This window comes from Cibotium barometz, chromosome 20, assembly GCF_041138505.1.
Source record: "Cibotium barometz isolate CiBa-2024 chromosome 20, ASM4113850v1, whole genome shotgun sequence".
Lineage (NCBI taxonomy): Eukaryota > Viridiplantae > Streptophyta > Polypodiopsida > Cyatheales > Cibotiaceae > Cibotium > Cibotium barometz.
The window spans coordinates 56733374-56758236 of NC_141065.1; the positions used below are offsets into that span (position 1 = coordinate 56733374).

Below are 24863 nucleotides of genomic sequence, written 5' to 3' on the forward strand. Positions count from 1 at the left end.
AAACCTTTTGTAGATTGATTTCTTGTAGTTGAGATTTTTCTTGGTGCAAGAGGTTAGGGTGGCTAGTATGACGTGTTCTTGAAGTAGTTGAGGGAAGAGATGCACTTTGCTTTTAGAGGAGTTCCCAGAAGGTAAGATGTACATGGGCTATAAGAGAAGAGGAGCCCATTATGCAGTTTTTTTGTTCCAGCTCATTGAAAAGCCTGTATAAAAACGAGGTTTATTCCCAGAATTCTGAGTTGGAAGCAAATTTCACGGCTTGAGCTGCAACATGGCTCCTCTGATGGGGAATGATGCCATCATTGGTTCAGAGAATTAATATGTAGCATTGCAAAGCTATTGAGAGTTGCACATTAGTTTTGTACAGATTTACCCATCAATGTGTTTCACAATATGCTTCTATATAATAGAGGATAGTGAAGGCTGATGAGACCCAAAATGTGAAGCTGGAAAACTGAAACGTAACAACATACTTAACAAAACATGTCGGATTGCTGTTGATGAGAAGCTGCCAGGCCTTTTAAGTATTTTTTTACATAGTATTTTTTAGCAATGGCCTAGTGCCTTTTGACTATCAGGGTCTTGTGGATGCAGAAAGCCTTTAAGTAATTTTTTACATAGTATTTTAGCAATGGACAGTCTAATTCTTGTGTTGGCATGTTTGTCTTTGTTTAGAATCCTTGGAATTTGTGGTCCAGTGCTTGCTTAGTGCCGTTTGACTATCAGGGCTTATTCCTGAGGCCAGGAGTGTGTTAAAATTAGAAGTTTTTACAATAAGTTAGTTAAATTATGATTAGGTTTTGAAACTTTTTTGCACCTGATTGCTTTTTTAAACTAAGAGCTTGGTTTGAGAGTATTTGCCTAGAACATTTTTGAAACAATGTACCTAAAAAGAATTGACTGCTTTTTACATGTCTCTAAAAGTCATAAAAAATGTCTTGAAAAAAAAGACTAGTGTTAAAGAAGCTCATCGAGTTAATTGCAAAAACCTTTTTGATGAATGCCCACAATGCTTTCAAAAAGCATTTCCATGCTAATTTTTAATTTGCAATTACTTGGCAATAATATGTGTACTATTTTTTTCTTCAAATATGTTTAAAAAGAGGTCATATTGTTGAGTCAACAAATTGATTGATGATCCTTATCGCTGGGTATATAAGAGACAATATACTTCCCATCATTAGTAGTATTGGTAACATAATAGATATATTTCATATATTCTTTATAAGGATTTATTATTAATAAAGAAATATGAATTGTCTAATAAAATACTTAGACCGAACTATATATTGTCAATTTCTTAATTCGTATGGAAGCTATGGTCACTGTTGGCTCATTTACTTTTGCACGTTTTGGAGGTTATCTTCTTTTCTCTCCTTTTTCTATATCAGATTAGCTCTCCTCTTGCATTTGCTTATCCCTTCTCTTTTTCCATGACAACCACACAACCTAGGTGTTTGACCTCCTCTATTAGAGCTATTACAATATATGACAGTTTTGATGTGGATAATCAAAGGTGGATTCCTGCCACCATCTCTATTGGCAGTTGGGTTATGTTACAGATGAGGAAGATAAAAAGGATAACAAATGAGTTCATCGGCACATACAAAGGCAGAGTTAAAGATTTCAAGTTCTTGACACAGCTAGAAGCATCAAAGAAATCTTTATACAACATGCTTACATGCACTTCGAGTTGCGTTTGTAACATTTACGTAATGACATTCCACTTTATAAATCAAACTGTATGTGGGTGTTTTTTTGAAATGATTTTACATTATGTCTATGTAATGAGTTTTTTTCTCTGTATCATTAGTTGTCTTGTATTTGTCTGTATAGATGTTTACTCTTTAAACTTGGTAGATTAGCAACCAATAGATAGTATAGTGGGAATCTTCGATGTGTTTAATGCTTCTATTGGTGAGCAGCAATACAAAAGAATATCAAGAAAGAGAGGAGTTTTCTTTTATGACATGTTTTATATGGCACCTCATAGTGTTACAGATTATAGCTCTCTAAAAGCATCACCTCTTCCTTCATTGGATAGTCCAGAATGGTGGATACCAACTGCACAAACAAGTGAGTGCTATAGGTTAAAGATCTATCAAGACGTGCAAAGATGTATGTGACCAAATGTGGCAAGTCGCAAGGTGAAAATAAATGTGTATATGTCATTGCATGTGTTCGTTAACTTCTTTTATGATGAGGAGGTTAAAAAAACAATGTCAACGTTTATCTTCAAATCAAAGAAATGTTTGAATTTCTTGGATCAAAACTTGGATGTGAAAGAACAAAACGGAGTTACTTGCAAAATCCAGAGAAAGTCTATTATCTGTAAATATATGATTCGCTCTTAGAATTTTATTTTTGTCTTTCATTACATGAGATGGCATAATGTGAATGGAAATCTTGAAGCTATTGATGAGGACTTGGAGGATGATGTTGAAAATCCATTGATTCTATTAGAGATCATTTGAATACAAGCTTTTGACAATACTTAATATAAGGTAAAACATTTTCTTACGTCAAGTGAGAACTGACTTGGCAAATGAGGACGACCTATAAGTGGTTGATAATTATGTGTTTAAGTGTAACGACTGTAAGGTATGTCAATCACACAAGTATTTCATTGCTATTTTCTAATCATTATTATTAACACATTATTGTGATTTTTGTAAACAGGTTCCAAGCAGAAAAGAAAGGACCATTTCACGTAAAGACATCACCAATAAGTAAGTTTTCTTGGTCCAACGGTAGTTTTCTTGGTCCAACGGTACTATGTAATATGAAGCATTGAAACGTAGTGTAACCGACTATGTAATAAGAAGCATTGCAACATAATGTATCGACCACATTCAAGACATTGATAAAAATCTTGTCCAAAATTTTATCTTTTTACATTGGTTCAAAATCTTCTTTACATTGGTTTACACTGAAAGAGAAAGCTATATGGCTGCTGAACCATCCGCTTGGGGAGATGTAGGTTCCTCATGTGGAGTAGATGCTCACATACAGAGCAGACAGTGTGAGGTGTATGACTATGATGGCATGGAGATCCTCCACCCTGTGGATCCAGAGGAGATAGGGGCTAGTCGGGCATCAGAGGACACTGGACTAGACAGAGGACATTATGGGGACCACTTACTAGAGTTGGGAGCCAGGCATCGTCTCGTTATTTATAACGGGATGCTACAGTGGCCGGGATCAAGAGGGCTGACATGCTTCCTACATGGGGGTCATACACGAACGGGAGGCACGGTGGTGGACTACATTATGGGGTCTTTGGAGGCATCACAGCTTGTCACCTCATTCTCCATCCCACCTCGTCCTATTGGGGCAGATCATACATACTTGGCATTTTCACTAGCCGGATCACCAGTATCACCAACCCCCCACATATCGATGCCACACACTACCATCTACTTCACACATGACATGGCATACATATACACTGGCAGAATAGAGGATGGGCTCCTACTCATGGATCCCGTGGCACCTATGGATACCATTACAGCCCAGATGGCATCACTCCTACACACGACTGCATTATAGAGCTTCTCACATCGTGTCCACTCAGGAGAGCCTGCGAGATCTGGGACTATGTCCCAGAACAGATGGTATGATGATGACGAGTGCAGAGCCCTATACTCACGGCTCCGCATACAGAGAGCCTTGGGAGCCATCACAAAGCAGGAGTCGAGGAGAGAGATGAGGAGACTTACTCGCCGCAAAAGGCGGGCCTTCGCAGAGATACAGGAGCTAAAGATCTTCCATTTCTTCATGAGTAGAGATAGCCCTATCTCATGGCGGCACTTCCGAGAGCCCCGGACATCGACACCCATTGTAGACCCACAGACATGGCACACATACGCAGAGGGCCTATACCACGTCCCATAGCAGCCACCTATACCTCAGCCACCAACAGGAGCCTCGACCTACCACCACAGCTAGCTTCTTTACCCACTCGATGGTAAAGGAAGCTATCCGTCGCCTACAGTATGGGCGGGCCGCCGACCATATGGGCCTACAGGGTGAGCATCTCATATATGTCTCATATATGCAGTAGATTCCTTGGCTTCTTTTCTTGCACACCTGTTTAACAGGGCACTAGCAGAGGGTTTGCCTGCGGAGTGGACGATGCACACCATTGTGCCGATCCACAAAACAGGGGATATGCTCGATCCGAGGAGCAACTACAGGACGGTTATGGTTGGCCACGTGTTGGCCAAACTCTATGGTGCAATGTTGGAGCAAGAGCTTAGCTTATATGCTGAGCGAGCAGGTTTACGCTCATCAAGGCGGCAGGCAGGCTTCAGGACAGCTTTCTCTACCACTGACCATGTATTCACTTTGAGATGTATGATTGATCAGGCCAGAGTGAGGAAGAGAAAGCTCTATTGCTGCTTTGTGGATTTCCGCAAGGCATTTGACATAGTACCACGAGAGAGGCTCTTTCAGTGCCTGCAGTCTCTTGGCATACCAACAGATATGACATGGGGCATCTATGCATTATATGAGCAGGTTTTTGGGCGAGTCAGATGCTCAGAAGGTATGTCCGAGACTATTGCTAGCACCATTGGTGTGAAGCAAGGATGCCCACTTTCCCCCACGCTATTTGGGTTATACATTGATGAGGTGGTTGACTTCATTACACGGGAAGGCGAAGATGGAGTTGATCTAGCAGGTACCTCAGTACATATTATGCTTTATGCTAATGATATTGTATTAGTGTCTGAGTCTCCAGGAGGTCTACAGTAGCATCTACATGCACTCGATGATTTCTGCACACACAGAGGGGTCTTACTATGAACCTTGGGAAAACCAAGGTTATGGTCTTTCATACATCGAGACAGGGCAGGAGTCAGCTGATATTCACTCTCGCAGGACGCTAGGTGGAGGTGGTGACATCATACATGTACCTAGGGGTTACCTTCCCTGTAGTAGCCACGCGCTTCACCATGGGTTCAGCAGCCAGAGCCAGATTGACACGGGGATATGCAGCATTGGCTATGCTAGAGAGACAGTGCCACCAGGCGCATTTTCAGGAGCCCCTGACGAAGGGGTGGCCATTTGACACATTAGTCACACCGGCACTGATGTATGGAGCAGCGATATGGGCGCCAGGACTTGCTACCCATTGGTGGACGCAGATAGAGAGACCATAGGCCCTCATGATGGCACGCATGATACATAGCAAACTGTCAGTACCTCATGACATTATCCGAGCAGAGTTTGCTGCGCCTCCTATGATGGTAGAGGCCATATTCCAGACTATATGCCTGCTAGATAGATTCAGAGAGATGCCACAGGACAGATAGATTCAGAGAGATGCCACAGGACAGATTGTCATATAGAGCTTTTGAGGCATCTAGACAGCTGGCTGAGGCGCAGGAGGAGACAGAGGATCATGGTATGCACAGGTCACACATTGGTTCTCACAACATGGCCTAGACATGGATCATCTACCACCATTCCAGTATGACAGGGATGCACCACATATCCGTCTCTCATAGTGAGAGGAACAGAGTATTGAGACAGGACCTATGGCAGCTCTATACACGAGAGACATGGTATCACCTACACAACCTCTTCCACCGAAGATGCTATACTACAGAGATCACTTCATGAGTATCGCTGATGATGGATTTATAGAGAGGCCTAGATACATGGAGGGCTTTTTACCACACGGCTCCTGAGTAGCTATTGGTGAGCTTAGAGTCTCATCACGTCGATTGGAGATCGAGACTGGCATAGCAGCATGGATCCCCCGAGAGGAGAGGGTATGCAGATTGTGCAGAGAGGAGGTGGAGAGTGAGGAGCATTATGCATGCAGATGCAGAGCATATACAGCCACCATCAGAGAGAGATATCCCATTTTATTCAGAGAGCCACATTCCCTACGCCAGATCTTTGAGGTAGCAGACCAGCGCATGCTGGGAAGATTCATCTAGACATACAGCGTCACACAGAGAGACATCAGACAGCTCTAGAGAGAGGGGGGACGACAGACACAGATTACTACATTTTTTCAGAGATCCACCCCACTCCTAGCCCCTATATAGCAGGGAATTACTCTCCAGAGAGCAGAGACACTCAGAGCCCGCAGGAGACAGAGGACACCTGGCTTTCGGACACCACGTCTATACCAGAGAGAGATGACAGAGATTAGAGCTCAGTTTCACAGAGAGGGTGCGGAGTGACTGGCTCGCTTCAGAGCAGACCTAGGCATGTTCTTCAGGGAGCTGTGGACACCACCTTCATGGATGTATACCATTCTATACCCCCAGTATAGTACAGGATGGAGCTAGCTAGGTTGCATATCATGATTGTATACTCCATGCATATAGCTTTGCATTCTCCTAGTAGTAGAGCTCCATCACCTCCCCCACTCATTGTACTTATTGCACACCTAGATTCAACTTTTTAGTTCAGTACTTTCATTTTGTTGGGATGACAGAGGATACCCCACACAGGTACACTGATTTGTCTCATAGGCCGAGTTCGGTCTTTTGGAAGACGTTAATAAAATCTCTCTCTCTCTCTCTCTCTCTCTCTCTCTCTCTCTCTCTCTCTCTCTCTCTCTCTCTCTCTCGCTGTGCGCTGGTGTCCATGGCATGATGCCATTGCTCCTTCGCTGCTTGCGCTGTGCGCTGGTGGTCTCCCTCGCTCTCTCGTGCTATTCGCCGCTACCCTGCTTACACTGCGCCCCCTGCGGGCAGCGTTGCTGTGTTGACCTACTTCCGTGCTGTACATAGGCGTACTTCCACTCACTGTGTGTTCCGCCTTGCACCCGTGCTATACACAAGCGCACTTCCACTGCGTGTTCCGCCTTCCCTTTTCACACTTGCCCTTGCTTAGGCCTCCAAGGCAGCAACTAGGGGAAATAACACAATGAACCTATAGGAGCTGGACGCATACATCAAGAGAGTGGAGGACAACACCAAGAAATTACTGGGCGAACAAAAGAAGGTGCTGTGGACAGGGTCCTGAACCAACATGAAAAACAGTTGGAAGGCCTCCGCAAGGAGATACAAGGAGAGAATAACAAGGAGAGAACAATAGGATTGAAGAAATGATAGCCCAAGTGAACCACCAGGAAGAGGTCATTCAAATGTTGAAAGAGACCCAGTTGCAACAAACAGGAATGCTAGAAGCTGCCCCAACTCCGGGCAGAAATGGAAACCCTAAAGGCTACGGTCAAGGACCACACAGTGGAGGAAGGGGAACTGAATATTCAGGAGGGTTTAAGGACTGACTTGGAGTAGTTGAAAGCTGCGGGAAGAACTGCAGATCACGAAGAAAGATTGGGTGGAGGTGGTGAAGAAGGACAAACCCCCGCAGAGCATCATACATGAGACTCTCAAGGAGGAGAAACGCAGGAAGGATAGGGCCCTCCATGTGCGAGTACAGGGGCTATAGGTGGGGGCTTCCCCCAAAAAAGGAGGATGCGATGACACTTTGCCAGATGCTAGGAGTGGACGGGATCGCCCCCCCTTTTGCAGACACATGGAGGGCAGGAAAGGATATGACGAGAGCGATCCCTCATCATTAGATTCTCTGATGCCACCAGCAAACAGGCCTTCTTAGACAGGCGGGCTGCCCTCAAGGGCACACAGGTGTACATGGGAGATGATCTCACTCCAGCAGCATAGGTGGCACACCGGCGTGAGAGGCGATGGTGACTGTTCATGAGGCCCGCAGAGCAAGCAAGTGGGCTATCTACAGAGATAGTAGAGTCATTATCACTGAGTGTCATCCCAAATAGGGATGCGAGGTCTATGAGACCAAACACCTGGGGTTGGCAGTATGGAATTGCTATGGCATGCTGTGGTCGAATCCAGGAGGCTTGAGCGAGATTCTCACAGGCAGGGATGCCATTTTTTTTATAGAGACTCATCAGAGCCCTTAGAGGGGCTTACCATAGGATGAGTGGGAGTCAGCTTTTCGAGGTGAGACCTGCACATTATTAGGAGGAATACGTGGCTCTCGGGGGGTAGCTGTCCTTTTTAGATCCCATCTCTGACAGATTCTCCGCATCGTCCGCCGGAAGGGCGAGGATGCACGATGTCTTTGGGTGCGGCTACAGCTTAGTAGTGACAAAGTCATCCACATTGCTGTGTGTTATTTTGCACCATGCCACTCCCCTTACGCCACACAGCTTGGCCAGTCACCGTACTTGACATTATACGAGGATACCATGGAGTTCTCACAGTTGGGGGAAGTCCTCCTACTCGAGGATTTCAACGCCAGGACGGGAAGTTAGCAGGTCCCACTACTCGATCTAGACGACCCTATCAGACTACAGGAGCTGGACATCACTGACACAGGGCTGCAGCGATCATCACAGGACCGTGAGGAGGTCATAGTGTCCGGGAGATATTTCTTAGAGCTGGGACCTGCACATGGTCTCGTTATCTATCGGGATGTCCGAATGGCCCTCCTCCGGTGCCCTCACATCCTTCGCTCGCTCAGGAGAGGTACTAGCACTGTGGACTACCTATGGGATCTCCAGCTTTGGCACACCTTATCCCCGACTTCTCCATTTCGCCACCTCCTTTTGAAGCTGACCATGCCAACCTCTCTTTCACTCTTACCTCCACCACCTCCCCCCATCTCACATTACACACAGGTCCTCTTTGATCACGAGCTTGACCTTGTTCACTCCAACCACATCTACCACCAACTCCAGGATGTGGAACCTATTGTCCCCCTATCCACCCTCACAACACAACTCACCACCATACTCCACACATCTGCCCCACAACTTCGTTCATCTACACACAGCGGTCTACCGCCAAGCCACCTTGCGGTTCCATGCCCCAAAATTGTTGGTAATGATGCGAATGTTGGGCCACATGATTCCGTCTTAAGCATGAGGTACGGATTGGGCAAATCACGAAGCGCCAAGCATAACGGATTTCTCAACGGCTCACCCGACGCAAGAAACGGGAGTTCTATGCTCGGAAAGATGATTAGTTATACCGACTTTTCTTAGGGCCGAACTGCAAAGAGGCATGGAGGAAACTCTGAGAACATCGCCCTCCCACACCTATCACCTGCCCAGACACATGGCACTCCTATGCATGCTCCCTCTATCATATCCCCCATCAGCCACCACCCCTACCCCACCACCGGCGGACACCTGCCCCACCACCCCCACCTTCTTCACAAAGGGCATGGTCCTGAAGGCCATTTGTAGACTATGCAATGGGCAAGCCGCCCAAGATCATGAGGGACTCACTGCCGAGTACATCTCGCATGCCCATGATACCCTAGCGCCCCTACTAGCCTACATGTTCAATAAAGCCCTTTGTGAAGGATTTCCACCCTCTTGGTCTAGTAACACCATCACCCCCATCCTCAAAGCCGGAGATCCACTTGATCCCAATAACTACAGGATGATCATGATTGGCCACACATTGGCCAAACTCTATGGATCAGTGCTAGAGGTAGAGCTCAATTCATTTGCAGAGAGCCAGGGATGTAGAGCCTCAGAACAGGCTGGCTTTCGGAGGAGCTACTCTACCCTTGACCACATCTTCACCCTCCGTGCCATCATCGAGGAGGGTAGAGCACGACACCAGAGGATTTACTGCTGCTTTGTGGATTTTCATAAAGCTTTTGATACTGTACCTCGAGCCCGCCTCTTACACCGTCTACAGGAGATCGGAGTCCCATCTGACATGGTTTGAGCATCATCGCCCTCTATGAGTCCGTCTCACCGGACGAGTGAGAGGCCCAGGAGGTACATCAGAGGAGATTTCCAGCACCATTGGGGTGAAACAGGGCTGCCCTCTATCACCCACTCTTTTCGGCCCTATACATTAATGAGATCTCGAGCTTCATTGATGGATTAGGCGGGGCTGGTCCCACACTGGCAGGCATATTGATCCCCATACTACTTTATGCAATGATGTTGTCCTCCTCTCAGACTCAGCCGAAGGGCTTAAAAGATAGTTGGATGCCTTACATGACTTTTGCACTCAACGGGACCTCTATTAACCTTGGTAAAACCAAGGTAATGGTCTTCAATACCTCTTGCCCCGTCACATCCAGATTGAGCTTCACATATAGAGGGGATCCTGTGGAGATTGTCTCATCCTATGTCTACCTTGGTGTCATTTTCAGTGGCCCACGTTTTACCATGCTTCCCACAGCACATTGTAGAGTGATGCGAGGATATGCAGCTGTTAACCTATGACGGACATTGAGACGTACTATGTTTTACGTCATGTAATTAATTTAAATATTCTGAGTCATGGGCCGGGCTTGTTGGCACCATATGTAAAGGATAAAGGGATTGGGTGATCGCCGATGAGAGGCGCACCTTGAATATCAGCAGGATAAGGGTTAAGATCGGTCGGCCATGAGGCGCCCATGTGTGAATGGCTAAGTCACCTATAAGAGTCAAATGTAACCCTAAAACTCTCATTCTCAATGTGTTGAATGCAAAGTGTGCTCTTGCCTTATCTTCTTCTCGGTCCCCTTCTCCTGCGTATGTGAGAGAGAGAGAGAGAGAGAGAGAGAGAGAGCACTGTGTGGCGGCACGGCGGTGGCGAGGCGGTAGAGCGACGACGGCGGCTTCTTCTTCACTGCAACGCGAGAATCCTTCACGGCGGCGGTTTGAGCGGTGAGTGACACACCTTTGCTTTTTGTTTGAGCTTGCTAGTTTTTGGTTGTATGCCTGCAGCCATTCGTGACTCGCATACGGTGTTCCAAGTCCCCAGCTCTGACTCGTGCGGTAAAAGCGCACATTTTTGGCACCGCTGCCGGGGAGATACCCTGCACCAAGCTCCAGTTTGCAGCTCGGGCTTTTGCGTGAAGTGAAATCTACATTGTAGGAAAGGCGATTGAGTACTTGGTGTTGACGTTTTTCGTTTTTGCAATTTGTCTTCTGCAATTCTGTTTTCTGTTATTTTTTCGCTCTGCGTATGGGCGTGTGCTCTATTTTCTTGTTCTTCGCGTTCGAGAACTCATTCGAGAACGTGTTCGAGAGGGATTTTTGAATTCGAGGGCTGCGCTGTGTGCGAACAGCGTCGTGGCCAAGCCCAAACCCTAGAAAACAAAATAAATAAATAAAAAGAATTAAAAAAGAAGAAGGAAAAGATAATAAAAAATAAAATCAAAAAAATTTTTTGATTTAAAAAAAAAAACAAACATGTTGAGAGGAAAGATTTTTTATTTGGAGAAAAATTTTTTGAAAAGAAAAACCCCCAATCGATCCCGACCCCGATCTCGGTCTTTTGATATACATATATAGGAGAGTGAGCCTCCATAGCTTTCTTTCAAGTGAGAGCTTAAGGGAAGTGGAGCTCTATATGTAGCCCACCCCCCAAGGAGTAAAGTGAGCATGTGGGATAAAGCCTTCACCCTAACCTCCACAAGCAAATAGGCCTTGACCCTTCCCCCACAAGGAAACAGACTGTTTTGAGGACCACAGGAGCTCTGGATAGGCGAACACGGTGCTGTAAAGCACGCTAGGACCTTTTAAACGATACGCTCGTCTTGAGCTATTACACGCCCTAGTTCAGGCTCGACCATAAGTAAGGGGGTTAAAAACAGGTTAAAAACAATACAAAAACAAGTAAAAACGGGGTGCGGAACACCCGAGAAACCACTTGTGTGGGCTTCAAGGGTAGTTACCCATGACACATGCATCTACGCTCTGGACGGGTGCTAGAGCCTGAGCAACTAGAAAGCGTTTCAGTTTACGCAGGCTCCCACCATCCCTCCACGTTAGCATCTTGGCCTTCAGCTGGAACCCAAGGAAGTGCAACCCAAGATCCACAAATAGCGGCTAGTGACTCGTCCTCTGACTCAGAAGCCATGGAAGGGCACCCTACCAAGAACCCTGAGGAGACAAGCCAAAACATGCCAGTTTGGGTCCCACAACCCGGATCTAGCATGTTTAGTCGTCTAATAGAGACCTTTAGTAGAGCTACATGCTGTGAACATGCGACAAGTGAAGTAAACGAAGAAGGAGGGGTAGTAGATTCGCCATTCACATCTCATGTAGACCCTACCCTCCCAAAGAGTGTCCATGTGGATATTCTACCCACTTCATTTAATGAAGGCCCTACTGAGCTACCACCTTCCGATGCTCTTCCTAAAGTAGAGGTCCCTAGAAGTCGATCCATAAGAAGTGACATTGCGTCCGCTTCAAGAGAACCGTTTGGCACACCAAGTCTGGATGGGATATTTCTCAATGAAAATTGGGAATATGATCTACACACAGAAACTCTAACTGACCTATACACGGGTTACACATACCATGTAGGTTGGTTAGAAGTCATACGATCTACGTCTAGTGCCACTAATCTAGAGGAGCAACAACAAATGATATGTGAGGTTATTCATAGAATTATCCAATTTGAGAGACAAAATAGGGGAGTGAACCTAGTTTCCACTGGCCCTATGAGATTTTTGGATACGGGCAAGGCCAAACAACCAACCCTATCACAATTGGAGACTCCCTTGGTGAGTCCCATAGACCCTTCGTATGTTGTTTCGCCTGGAGTCTCAATGCAGAGGTTGAGCCCACGAGCAGTAACTTTAGCTTTCCAACCTTGGCTCAACTTTCCATCAGGGAATCCACAATGCCTACTCCGATGATGGGCATGACGGAAAGCACACCTATTACCACTGTAGTTAGTACGACACCACTACCTAGTGGAACAGTACCTACAACAGTGCGTGCCAGTGCTTATCGACCATATGTACCTATCGCTACTCATGCTCATGTAGCTCCTATGTCCCTTAGTATGCCAATGGCGTATGCTCCACGACCACCTTATCACAACCCTTATCCAAGAGGAGCTAGGCCTAGTCACATATCATATCCTATGTTAGCTGCATACATATCAAGACAAACGCCACCTCCTATCAACCAGGCTATCCCAGAAGCGCCCCCACCAGCTATGCCTGCTCACCTAGGTGATCTTGCAGCGTTTGCTCAGACGATCGGATGATCTATTGCGGAAAACATGCGGGGCATGCCTGAGAGAGAACCTAGAAGCAAGGCGGTACAAGTGGCTAAGCTCACTCAGAACTTCAGTGGTGGTAACGAGGCTGTTAGGAAGCACATTAAAGTTTTTGAACACGTGTGTGATTCCTTGGAAGAGCACAATGAGCTACATAAATGTAAAGCCTTAGGCTTAACCTTGAGTGGAAAAGTCGAAGATTGGTATCGAACTTTAAGGGTTGAAGAGCGTACTCACTACCCCACTCTCAAGAGATTGTTCTTGAAAGAATACATACATGAGGGTGTGCTTTGGGGAGTAGCATCTCAACTCCAAAAAGCTGAATGCGAGGAAGGGGAGTCAGTGAGAGACTTTATTAGTCGATTGAAGCATCTAAATTCTCGCTGCGCTCCCGATGAGCGCTTCAATAACAACCAACTGCTCGATAGATTTATTCGAGGATTGCACCACGAGGACATATACAATGGCCTAGTCATTAGAGGTCTTACAACGTGGGAAGCAGTCACTACTGCCAATGCAATCCAGTTAGAAGACAACTTGATGATTGCAGGTAAAAAGGTGTCTTTGGAGACAAAATCCGTTAGTTCGCAAGTATCTGGGCACGAGCGAATGACGGTAAAACCTATTGCCAAAGAGCCGAAGATATCCGAAATGTCTATGACTGACCTTACTAAGGCTCTCCAAGAATACTTTAGGGGTAATCGAGCTCCTCAAAATATCCATATGTACCCAAGAAGAGAGCAACAATGGTGTTTGGTTTGCTTAGGACCACATAGCACGAGTGAATGTCCCACATTCAGAGTCAAATTCAATGGGAATTGCAATGCATGTGGTAAATATGGCCATCAATCTAAGGATTGCCTAGTACTTAAGCATATGTTGGCAAATCAGGCACCACTAGCCTGGTCAAACACACCTCAAGTACCCGTGCTGATGCCTGCACAACCTGTCGAGCAACCGTCACAGCACATAGTTCCAAGGAACCCGAATGTAGTCCAGCCTGTGCCGTTACCACCGCCAGTGCTAGGACCACAACCTCCACATCCCAAGGATTACCCCTGTAAACCAGATGGATTGTGAGTCACATAGTGCGTGTGGGGATTATGAAGAGGAGATAGACCCCACTGTTTCATATGGGATTGATACATTTGAAATGACTCCCCAGTACTACATGGAGGATCATTTTGGGCAAGTCAAGCCTGTATATCAAGCGGTTGCTCTCGCCACAAGAGGGCAAAACCTTAATACTTTAACAAGGAGACCACCTCTTCAATGCTACAATTGTAGTGGACCGCATCGTGTAGCGGAGTGCCCTAATAGGCTACAGAGGATCGCTACTCAAATGCAACCAAATCAAGGGAGCACATCAGGAATGTCGGTACTTACATGTAATTGTTGTGGCATAGATCATTTGATCGCTCAATGTCCACATAATCCTAGTGCACCCAAGATTATGCCATTGAATTTGGTAGAGGTCACCAAAAACGAGGCACGAGGAACCACACCTGTTGTACCCGCGAATGTAGTTACACGGTCAATGCTTCAAAATCAAAACTACATTCTTGAAGAGAGGGATACTGCATCAATTGCTCGAGCAAAGAAAAAGAAAATGCTACGGAAGAGATCGCTTAATGCCATGAGCTCCAAGCCTAGTTCAAAGACTAACATAGGAACAAGAGACGACCCCGTGTATATGAATGATCCTGAAGATGATTCTGATTCAATAGAAACCATGGGGACCAAAGCCACTACCTTAAGGGAGAAACCCACTCGGGAGCTCAACGAAGAAGAATCAAGCGAATACATAAATAAGGCTAAACAGAAGGAAACTTCCTCGGCCCCACAACCAAGTCAGTTAATGCCTTCTCGGCCACCCAAACTGACTGAGACTCCCCAAGACAAGCCACGTGGGCCAAAAATCCTCAAGAAAAAGATTGGAACTTACCCAAACCCAGTTGAGGAGATTGAACAAGTGCAACACTTAAGGGGTTTGGTGGAAGAAACACAAAGAGAACTGGAGCCCGAGAAAAATCAAAATTCCAGACACAGTGTTTCTTACACAAGTTCAGCCTCACAGGAGCCATAAACCGTCAACAGCTATACCTAGTATCATTCGGGAAGAAAGTGAGGATAGGACGTCCGGAAGTGGGCAAACACCCTTCTTGCTGGAAAGAATGTTTAGTGAGGGAATGCCCGACCCCATCGAAGAGGAAGTGATTCCATCTTCACCAGTCCCTAGTCAAGGAGCGATATCTTGAAAAGTACCGTTAATGTGTCCAAGCTAATGGATTTCATGTCCCTTGAAATCAGAACCACGACCATATCCAAATTATACGGAGATCCTGAGCTATTCTTAGCTCTTCGGGCATTTCTCAATGGAGAACTAAAGGCGGGGTTACCACAATTTGCAAATATGGATAGACTCGACACGCTTCAAGATGAAGGGGAACATTGGGATCTACAACCCAACCTAGATGAAGACTCGGTCGTTGAAATACCTGTTAACAAGTTGGGACAGTACTTTGAAGGTGACGAATCTAATGCAACCCTCCCCATTACTACTAAGGGATTAACTCTAAAGGGAATCCTTGATGGTGGTGCTGGAGTGAGCATTGTGACTAAAAACTGTTGGGAATCTATGGGAAGACCTCACCTCGAAGTCACAAACATAGTGGTTAAGATGGCAAACGGAACCATAGCTAAACCTATTGGAATGTTAAGGGACCTTAAGATCAAGGTTCTGGGATACAAGGTAAGACATACCTTCATTGTAATGGATTTCTCTAAGCATCCTATGTCATATCAAACGATCTTAGGATATCCTTTCATGAGGGAAGCACAAATGGTACATGACCGGTCGAAAAACCATGTCTACCTACAATTCCAAGACTCTGTCATTCGAGTTGATCTTGAGAATGGTCGCGCGCATCCTTTAGAAAGCAAGGTTATCATCGATAATCGATCGGATACCACTATTCACTCCGCCCCATTAAGGTATTGCTATACATGCAAAAAAGAGACTGATGATGGGAAAGATTCTCCTTATATGGATGTCCTACCGGGTATGACTGAGTCGGATAACGTGGATTGGGTACACCTAGCGGCAACCATAGACACATGGAAAAATAGAGGCACAAGTTGGGTAACACCTCTGAGGGGAAAGATATGCAACCGTTAGTGCCAATAAACATGTCGGTGTTATGCACTTGACTCCTGATAGCAAGAAAGTGGCAAACTCCCTTGACAGTGACAGTAGCGAAGACTCTGACCAATGCAACTCTGAGTCGTTTGAATCTCAAGAAGAAACTGACTCTGAGCCTAATGGGGGGGATAAATCAAATATTCACCCAAGTGTGGAAGCAAGGTGCTCAAGGCCTAGGACGATGACCTCCTGCAGTTCATCCGAAAGTGACACAAGTGAAGATCGACCAAGTGAGTCTGAATCTGACAGAAACAAAAATCAAAAACTTGGTAAGAAGAAAACGAGACATAAGCGACAACGCTATCGAGCTAATGTACGAACTGCAATAAACAAAGAGAGATCCACTGCAGAATGGCTTAGTTATGTAGGAGCTATTGACGCTCATCGAAAGTTAGCGGATAATTGGGGACAATACCTCCAAAGTGTCATGTTGTGTATTCCGCAACCTCATGACGTCGCCCAATTAGAAATCGAAGAGAAGCCAAAACTAAGTCGTACTACAAGAAGGTGGCAAAACCAAGAGTTAGCTCAGCAACAAAAGGAGACGGAATTAAAAGAAAAAAGCCAGGCACAACAAGAACCAGTAGACTTACACCCCGCACCCGAGCATTTCAAATCATTTTCCACAGGGGAATGTAAAGTGGTCTATACACAAAAGCCCAACGAACGCCTACCAATGGGAGTAGCGATGTCTACGATGGCCCTGCGGTAGTTAAGGAGATAGACTTAGCAGATCCGGGTGAGGAGTCTAAACCAGTTTTTATTGCTCAAGACCTCACCAAGACGGAAGAAGCTGCACTTAAGAAGCTTCTTAAAGAATTCAAGGACATATTTGCTTGGACATATCATGATATGAAGGGTGTTCCACCCTCTGTGGTGCAACACACAATTCCAATGATTAGCACTGCTAAACCAGTCCAGCAACGTCCCTACCCAATGAATCCTAAGTATGCAAAGATTGTATAAGAGGAAATTGAAAAGCTTATAAAATGTGGATTCATATACCCAATTGAGCACTTAGAATGGGTTTCTCTGAGTCATCGTACCAAAGAAGAATAGGAAACTTAGAGTGTGTGTTGATCTCAAAAAGGTTAATGCAGCCACTAGAAGGGATCATTACCCCTTTCCGTATTCTGAACATGTGCTTGAAAGAGTTACAGGTAAGGAGGCATATAGCTTTTTAGATGGGTACTCTGGTTACAATCAAATCACAATTGCAGTAGAGGACCAAGCTAAAACAACATTTATCATCACGGAGTTTGGAGTGTTTGCCTTTCGCGTCATGGCCTTTGGCTTGACCAATGCACCTGCAACATTCCAACGATTGATAAACACGGCCTTTAAGGAATATCTAAGGGAATTTTGTGAAGCTTTCTTAGATGATCTTTGTGTTCATTTCTCTTGGGATGAGTACTTGATATGTTTACGAAAAATATTTGAAAGGTGTAGATTATATCCTTTCAAATGCCAATTATTTGAAAGGTGTAGATTATATCTCATTAAATCCTTTCAAATGCCAATTCTGGGTTAAACACGGAGTTATCTTAGGGCATATAGTGTCCAAAAATGGGATTTCCACTGATGAGAGTAAAATCAAGGTCATTCTGGAATCGCCTCCACCCACCAACTATAAGGGAGTCCAACGCTTTATGGGCCACGTTGGTTATTATCGAAGGTTTATTCTATTCTTCGCCGAGATAGCTCGACCATTGTATAAGCTTCTCATCGAGTTTATTTGGACCGAAGAATGTGACTGTGCCTATGAGCTATTAAAGAAGGCCTTGGCGAGTGCTCCAATCTTGAGAATGCCTAACTGGGATTTAATCTTCCATGTGCATATTGATGCATCAAACTTTGCTATTGGGTGTGTGTTAACTCAACTTGGGAAACACAAACTAGACTACCCCATTAGCTTTGCCAATCGCCAGTTGAATGATGCTGAGATGAACTACACCACTACGGAGCGAGAAGGGTTGGCAATGATATATGCAGTAAGGAAATTTTGTTATTACCTCGCCACCAAGTTTGTTTTCTATGTGGATCATCAACAATTGTTGTATCTGGTAAACAAACCATGCTCCACAGGAAGAATCACACGATGGCTATTGATTCTTCTTGAGTTTGATTTCACTGTTGTTGTGAGACCTGGCAAAAAACATGTCATGGCTGATCATTTGTCTCGCATACCTAATGGTGAGACTCCTACGGGAGTTGATGATGGCTTACCTGACACTTCCTTGTTCATGGTGGAGACAATGCTTGAATGGAGTGAGAAGATTGTTAACTTTTTGGTTAATGGCTTTCCACCCAAGGAGCTTCGTAAAGATCTAGCGCGAAAGCTGATCAAGGAATGCGAACCCTATTGCCTGATAGCCGGGACTCTTTATAAAAGAGGAAAGGATGACGTTCTTAGGCGTTGTGCCCGAGAGGATGAGTGTCTATACATTTTGCAAGAGGCACATATGGGCGTAGCCGGTGGTCACTTCTCAGGAGACTTAAATGCGCGAAAGATCTTACAATCAGGGTATTGGTGGCCCACTATGTTCCAAGATGTATCACTTTTTGTTAAGGGTTGTGATGAATGCCAACGATACAAGAAACCCCAGTGGAAAGATCAGATGCCCCTACATCCAATCAAAGTAAACCAACCATTTGAAAAGTGGGGTTTAGACTTTGTAGGTCCGATTAGGCCAGCAGCCCGTAACACACAATCTCGCTATATTATTGTGGCCACTGACTATATGACCAAATGGGCTGAAGCGAAAGCGACACGTAAGGCAGATGCGACGACAACAGCCAAATTCCTCTTTGAAAATATAATCACACACTTTGGTTGTCCTTTTGAACTTGTGAGCGACAATGGTATGCATTTTATAAATGAAGTAATTAAGGAGCTCACAACAAATTTCATGATATCCCATCATAAATCTACTCCTTATTATCCGCAAGCGAATGGCCAATCCGAGAGTACCAACAAGACTTTAATCTCTGTTTTGACAAAGACAGTTGAAGCTCATCGCACGGATTGGGATCTAAAGCTTACGACAGCTTTATGGGCCTATCGTACTGCGTATAAAGTGGCTATTAATTGCACGCCGTTCAAGATGGTATATGGCCAAGAAGCAGTCATGCCATGGGAATTTGTCATTCCTAGTCTTCGTGTTGCTACTCAAGAGGGTTGGGATGGTAACCCCTTAGTAGAGCGTCTATATATCCTTGAGCGGCTAAACGAAGAAAGACAATTGGTTGTGTACAATGCCCTTGTGGAGAAGGATAGAAGGAAAGAATGGTTTGATCGCCACCTAAAGGACAAGGACATCAAGGTTGGGGATAAAGTCCTGATGTATGGAGTGCGTAACAAAAAGAAGAAGCTCAAATATGCTGGTAAGGGACCATATAGAGTATGCGAAATTACCCCGCAAGGTACCATCAAAGTGGAGACTCTCGACGGAGTTGAAACCATTGGATTCCTTAATGGGAGTAAATTCAAAAGATACTATGACCCCCTGAGCCAAGAGGAGTTACATGCAATCCATCAGAAGAAGGCAGCTAAAGAACAAGCTGAGCTTAAAAAGATACAAGCAAGAATTGAAGCCAAAGAACGTCAACAGCGTGCTAGGCGCCAACGAGAAGCCAACTTGGGGATTACGCAAGCATTTTTCAAGGAGGCAGAGGAGGATTCACTAGAATCTGACCCGCCTCTAAGATATCCAATTGAGTTACAGAGTCCTTACGGGGAGGTGCTGTATAATGCATTATTGGATACTGGAGCTAAACACAATTTGCTATCATATGGCGTGTGGTGTCAACTTGGAAAACCACCTTTATCCAAGAGTGCTATCCAAGTTAGGAATCAACAAGAAGAAAACCCCTGTCTCAGGAATTCTGCACACTCCGGTTGCCTATGATAAGGGGACCGTAATTCAAAGCTTTTTGGTTATGCCTTCTGGTATAATGGAAGGGACTGTAAACTTAGGGCGCAAATGGATGTTAGCCACCAAGTGCATTATTGATTGGGCAACCAGGCAAGTTACAACGTAAGAACCCGCTCTCGGTCTGACCGCTCAAAATTCCGCTCCTAAGTCATCAACTCCGAACAAAATGCGAGATAACGAAAAATCACAAAGTCAAGTGGCAAAACCATCTTTGATTGTTTGCCACCCAACGAACGCTTCAACGCCAAGAGTGGAAACAAGCAGTGTGGTCTCCAAGGCTCTGCTTACTATGCCAAAGAGTACATACAAATGGGTCCCAGAAGCTTTGTTATCAACTAGCTCCCTTGCTCAATCTTGTTCAGACAAGAAGCCTTGTAGAAGGAAAGCAGCTACCCACTCGAGAAAAGGCAATGTAACATCACGATGGATCCCTAAAAAATTATTAGTGGCCCAAGGGTACTACGAAGGGCATGACCAGATTTGGGTCCCTAAGCATAAGCTGAATCTCTCTACATTACCTGTAAAACCTTGCAAACCAAATGTTGTCACCCCAACGACAATTCAAGACCGTGGTACAGGAAAGGTAACAGAGTGCTCCGCACCACTTCTTCCCGAGCTAGTTTGGATTCCCAAACGATATCGATCAATATCACCTAGCTCAGGAAGGGGGGAGCCACATGAAGCTTCTAGCTCCTCATGCCAAGCACATATTGATATAGAAGTTTCTTCATGCTCTACACCTACTCTTGTCAACACCCAACAAGAGACCAATGAGTCTATGTCTCCCTTTGTAAAAGTATCGTCGGAAACCATTTCCTCCATTCGTCAATGGGAGCGTACACTACCATCTCTGCAATTTGATGTGGCCACAAGGGTTATAAAAAGCTATATGCCCACATCACCACCTATGACCCGCTGGACAAATTGGTTCCAAGAGACTGCAACATCATTGCAAAAAATATGATCTACCCAAGGAAAGGGGGAGCATGTACTCACGCTCGCATTCTAATGCTTCCTCCCTAACCTTCTCCCCTGACCATGTAATTGCCAAATTCAAGGGGATATATGTATATAGCTTCATACATAAAAAAAGAAAGAAAAGAAAAACAAAAAATAGTAAAAAGAGCAAGAGCACATTAAGAGCAGAAATATCCGTATACAATCAGGAACTAGATTGACCTGTCATCATAAACCTACTGATGCTATATCTGTGTTTGCAGATATGGCAGATGCACGATCATCACACACTTCATCCACTCCCACCTTTGGTGAGAGGTATCATCTGTACCTTTCTCAGATATTTCACATGTGCTATCCTGTAATTAAAACTGAATTGGATCATATAGATGTACTAAATGTTGAGGAATTAGAATGGCTAATACGCCTATTGACCATGATGACTGACCTCTACTCCGTAGAGGACATATCCCCGATAGCCCAAAACTTTCCTTTTCCACAAGATGACTATCCTCTCATGGTTACATTCTTAATGAGTTTATGTGGATGGGAAAACGAAAACGATATATTTGACGACGATGAATGGACGGATGAAACTCATGGCGCTACTGAGGCTGACTTTATTTATTTGGATGATGCGGATAGAGGCTTAGCCTTAGGGCTACAGCCAGGACTCTACAACATCCTCTTACCATATCCTCAGTAGTAGTGTGGTGACTGGTAGGTAGGTTAGTGTTTTCAAGTTTTTTCTAGTTTGGAGTCCTTAAACGAGTCTTTAATTTTTCACACTGATGTGCCTCTCGAGGTATAGTGCTTGTTAGTTAGTTGTACAGGTTGAAAAGTTTGAGGTCGATTTGCTTTCAAGTACTGAGATAGCCGCAATGCTCATACATAAATATCTCATCAAATTGCGAGTATTTCTCTCATCGAATCAAGGAGATCTCCAAAATACAGGTATAATTCTTCCATACCCACTCTCTTTCATTTTTACTGTTCAATTAATTGCATGAACTGAAGACATGACCACATGGAACTTGTCAAAGTACTACTTAGTTTTTGAAGTTGCCTGACATGCTAGTGTAAATCATTAATGAGCTTAACCTTATTAGCTATATTCTTGAGAATGCATGAAGTCTTTAGTTAACCTGGAATATGGTTGTGTTAAGTCTAGGGTTATAACCATCTTAATGTTTGAACAACTTGGCTGTGTGTGTGTTGACCTCTAGGACATAGCTTTTATCCCTTTGTCGAAAGGATGCAAGAATACATTATAGTTCAGGAGCGAAGATCAAAAGAAATAAATTAAAAAAAAAACTACAATAAATGGTAATACAAGTCTATTATGTGCTCTAATGTTGGCCTATCGCCTTATTGACACTTGGTTGGCGAGGAGTATTCTACTCCAGACCGATGCCTTGGTTGGTAGGGGGGTAGCCTTGCCTAAGGTGAACTAATAGATTCCTGGATAATGCTTTGTGTTAACATGATACCAGGATCGATGTTAGTTTTGCCTTAGGGAGGTCGCCATTGTGTGTAAAAATTATCACGTGCATAAAGAAATAAAGACAAAAGGCTCCTGTAACTCTGATGTTTCGTGTGTTCCTAGGCTCGTGGTATTAACTTGTTCTTAGAGTAGACACATTGTGGTCATCTGTTTATTTATTAAGCTTGGTTATTTTCCTTGACTTAGGTCAGTTATAAACCTTGATTAATCTTTGACACCTTGCTAACTCTTGATTTACTTTCAATAATTTTAAACTCCTGTTAATTTGCTACGCTAGCTCATTCATGTGACCCCTTAAACTAAGTTCTCATAGCAACATCCATTGTGGTCTAACATGCTTGAATTTATTACACTTTATATCTTTTGAATTCCAGCATACTTTCACTCTACTTTCCTGTTTTGCAGACAGTCTACCACAACAAACCCTATTGAGCTTACCATACCATAGCTTTCGAGGACGGAATCTACATCAGGAAGGGGGCATGTTAACCTATGAGGGACATTGAGACGTACTATGTTTTACGTCATGTAATTAATTTAAATATTTTGAGTCATGGGCCGGGCTTGTCGGCACCATATGTAAAGGATAAAGGGATTGGGTGATCGCCGATGAGAGGCGCACCTTGAATATCAGCAGGATAAGGGTTAGGATCGGCCGGCCATGTATGGGCACCCATGTGTAAATGGCTAAGTCACCTATAAGAGTCAAATGTAACCCTAAAACTCTCATTCTCAATGTGTTGAATGCAAAGTGTGCTCTTGCCTTATCTTCTTCTCGGTCCCCTTCTCCTGCGTATGTGAGAGAGAGAGAGAGAGAGAGAGAGAGAGCGATCGAGCACTATGTGGCGGCACGGTGGTGGCGAGGCGGTAGAGCGACGATGGCGGCTCCTTCTTCACTGCAACGCGAGAATCCTTCATGGCAGCAGTTTGAGCGGTGAGTGACACACCTTTGCTTTCTGTTTGAGCTTGCTAGTTTCTCGTTGTATGCCTGCAGCCATTCGTGGCTCGCATATGGTGTTCGGCAAGTCCCCAGCTCCGACTCGTGCGATAAAAGCGCACAGCAGCCTTGAGCGTACTTGAGCAGCAGTGCTTCTAGGCACATTTCCAGGAGCCCAGGATGAAGGGTTGGCTTTTTGACACCCTCGTCACACTAGCCTTGATGTATGGAGTAGCTTTCTCGGGGCCACATTTATTCGATGAGGATTGGCAGCTAGTTGAGAGGCCCCAGGTCATGATGTTATGGATTCATCTAGCAGCCGGGCTACTTGAGTATTCACATGTCCCATGCCATGCGGATTGTGATTGGCCAGATACGGGTTTCTTCCCACCGCCTCAGAGTAGAGATAGGTAGAGCTGAGCACATCTTTAGAGTCGGGAAGCTCGTACGAACACCCAGAGAGGAGAGGATCTACCGACTTAACCACAGAGGTTGAGACGGAGGAGCATTACATATGCCGCTACCCAGTATACTATGAGATCCGCGGGAGGTTTCACTGTCTATTTCATGGAGATTCGGTCCACTTTCCAGGATCATTGACTTCCAGGACCAGTGTTGCCTGGGCCTCTTCCTGCTTGAGCTCTGTAGACACAGGGACACCTTCTTGAGACGACACAGGCCCCAGCCACCCCGCCCCCTCCCTTGACAGCTAACCATCACCAGTGGAGGACACCGACATAGTGGATCTTGTGAACCGTCCACGAGTTGCTTTGGTTGGAAGTACCTCTCCTGAGAGGAGTTACCTCAAACCGAGCCTCTGCACTCCAACGTGCTCGACGCCCTCGACCCCCCCTGGTCGGCCATGATCACCTCATCAGCTCCAGATCCAGGACATGCTCCACCTCCGTATCGAGCTACCTCTCCACGTGACATAGCTGAGGGAGACCTCTCGCCATACTCGTCCAACCCCATGCTTGACATTTTGAAGAGTGGTATATCATCTACTCGAAGCTGATGTTGCTCCCATGTTTTTATGTTCTTAGTATTCCATGAGACGAGTTTCCATGTATAGTTTTGTATCACCCCAGTGAGATAGCTATATTTATGTTTTTTATTCTGTTTTATTTTCCATTCCATGATGAGATATGCCATGGACATTTTTGTACCACTTTGGTCTCATAGGCCCATTGGGTCTTTAGTAGATGCTTAATATATCTTTCTCTCTCTCTCTCTCTCTCTCTCTCTCTCTCTCTCTCTCTCTCTCTCTCTCTCTCTCTCGATTGTGTAGACTTATTTTCTAACATTGTCAAGAAATCCTAAGCTTGAATTGGCCAAGTAGCATTGCCTTCTT

The 24863-nt window shown here is 44.9% G+C and overlaps 1 protein-coding gene across 2 annotated transcripts in view; it reads left to right on the forward strand.

Moving 5' to 3' along the window:
* Window positions 1-1880, forward strand: part of TOM2B (tobamovirus multiplication 2B) — a 67443-nt gene extending 65563 nt beyond the window's left edge. For both annotated transcript variants that reach the window (XM_086815032.1, XM_086815033.1), the window contains exon 4: window positions 1547-1880. In XM_086815032.1, coding sequence (XP_086671158.1) covers window positions 1547-1865 — 319 coding nt within the window. In that variant the 3' untranslated portion in view covers window positions 1866-1880. The remainder of the gene's footprint in view (window positions 1-1546) is intronic.
* The last annotated feature ends 22983 nt before the right edge of the window (window positions 1881-24863 follow it).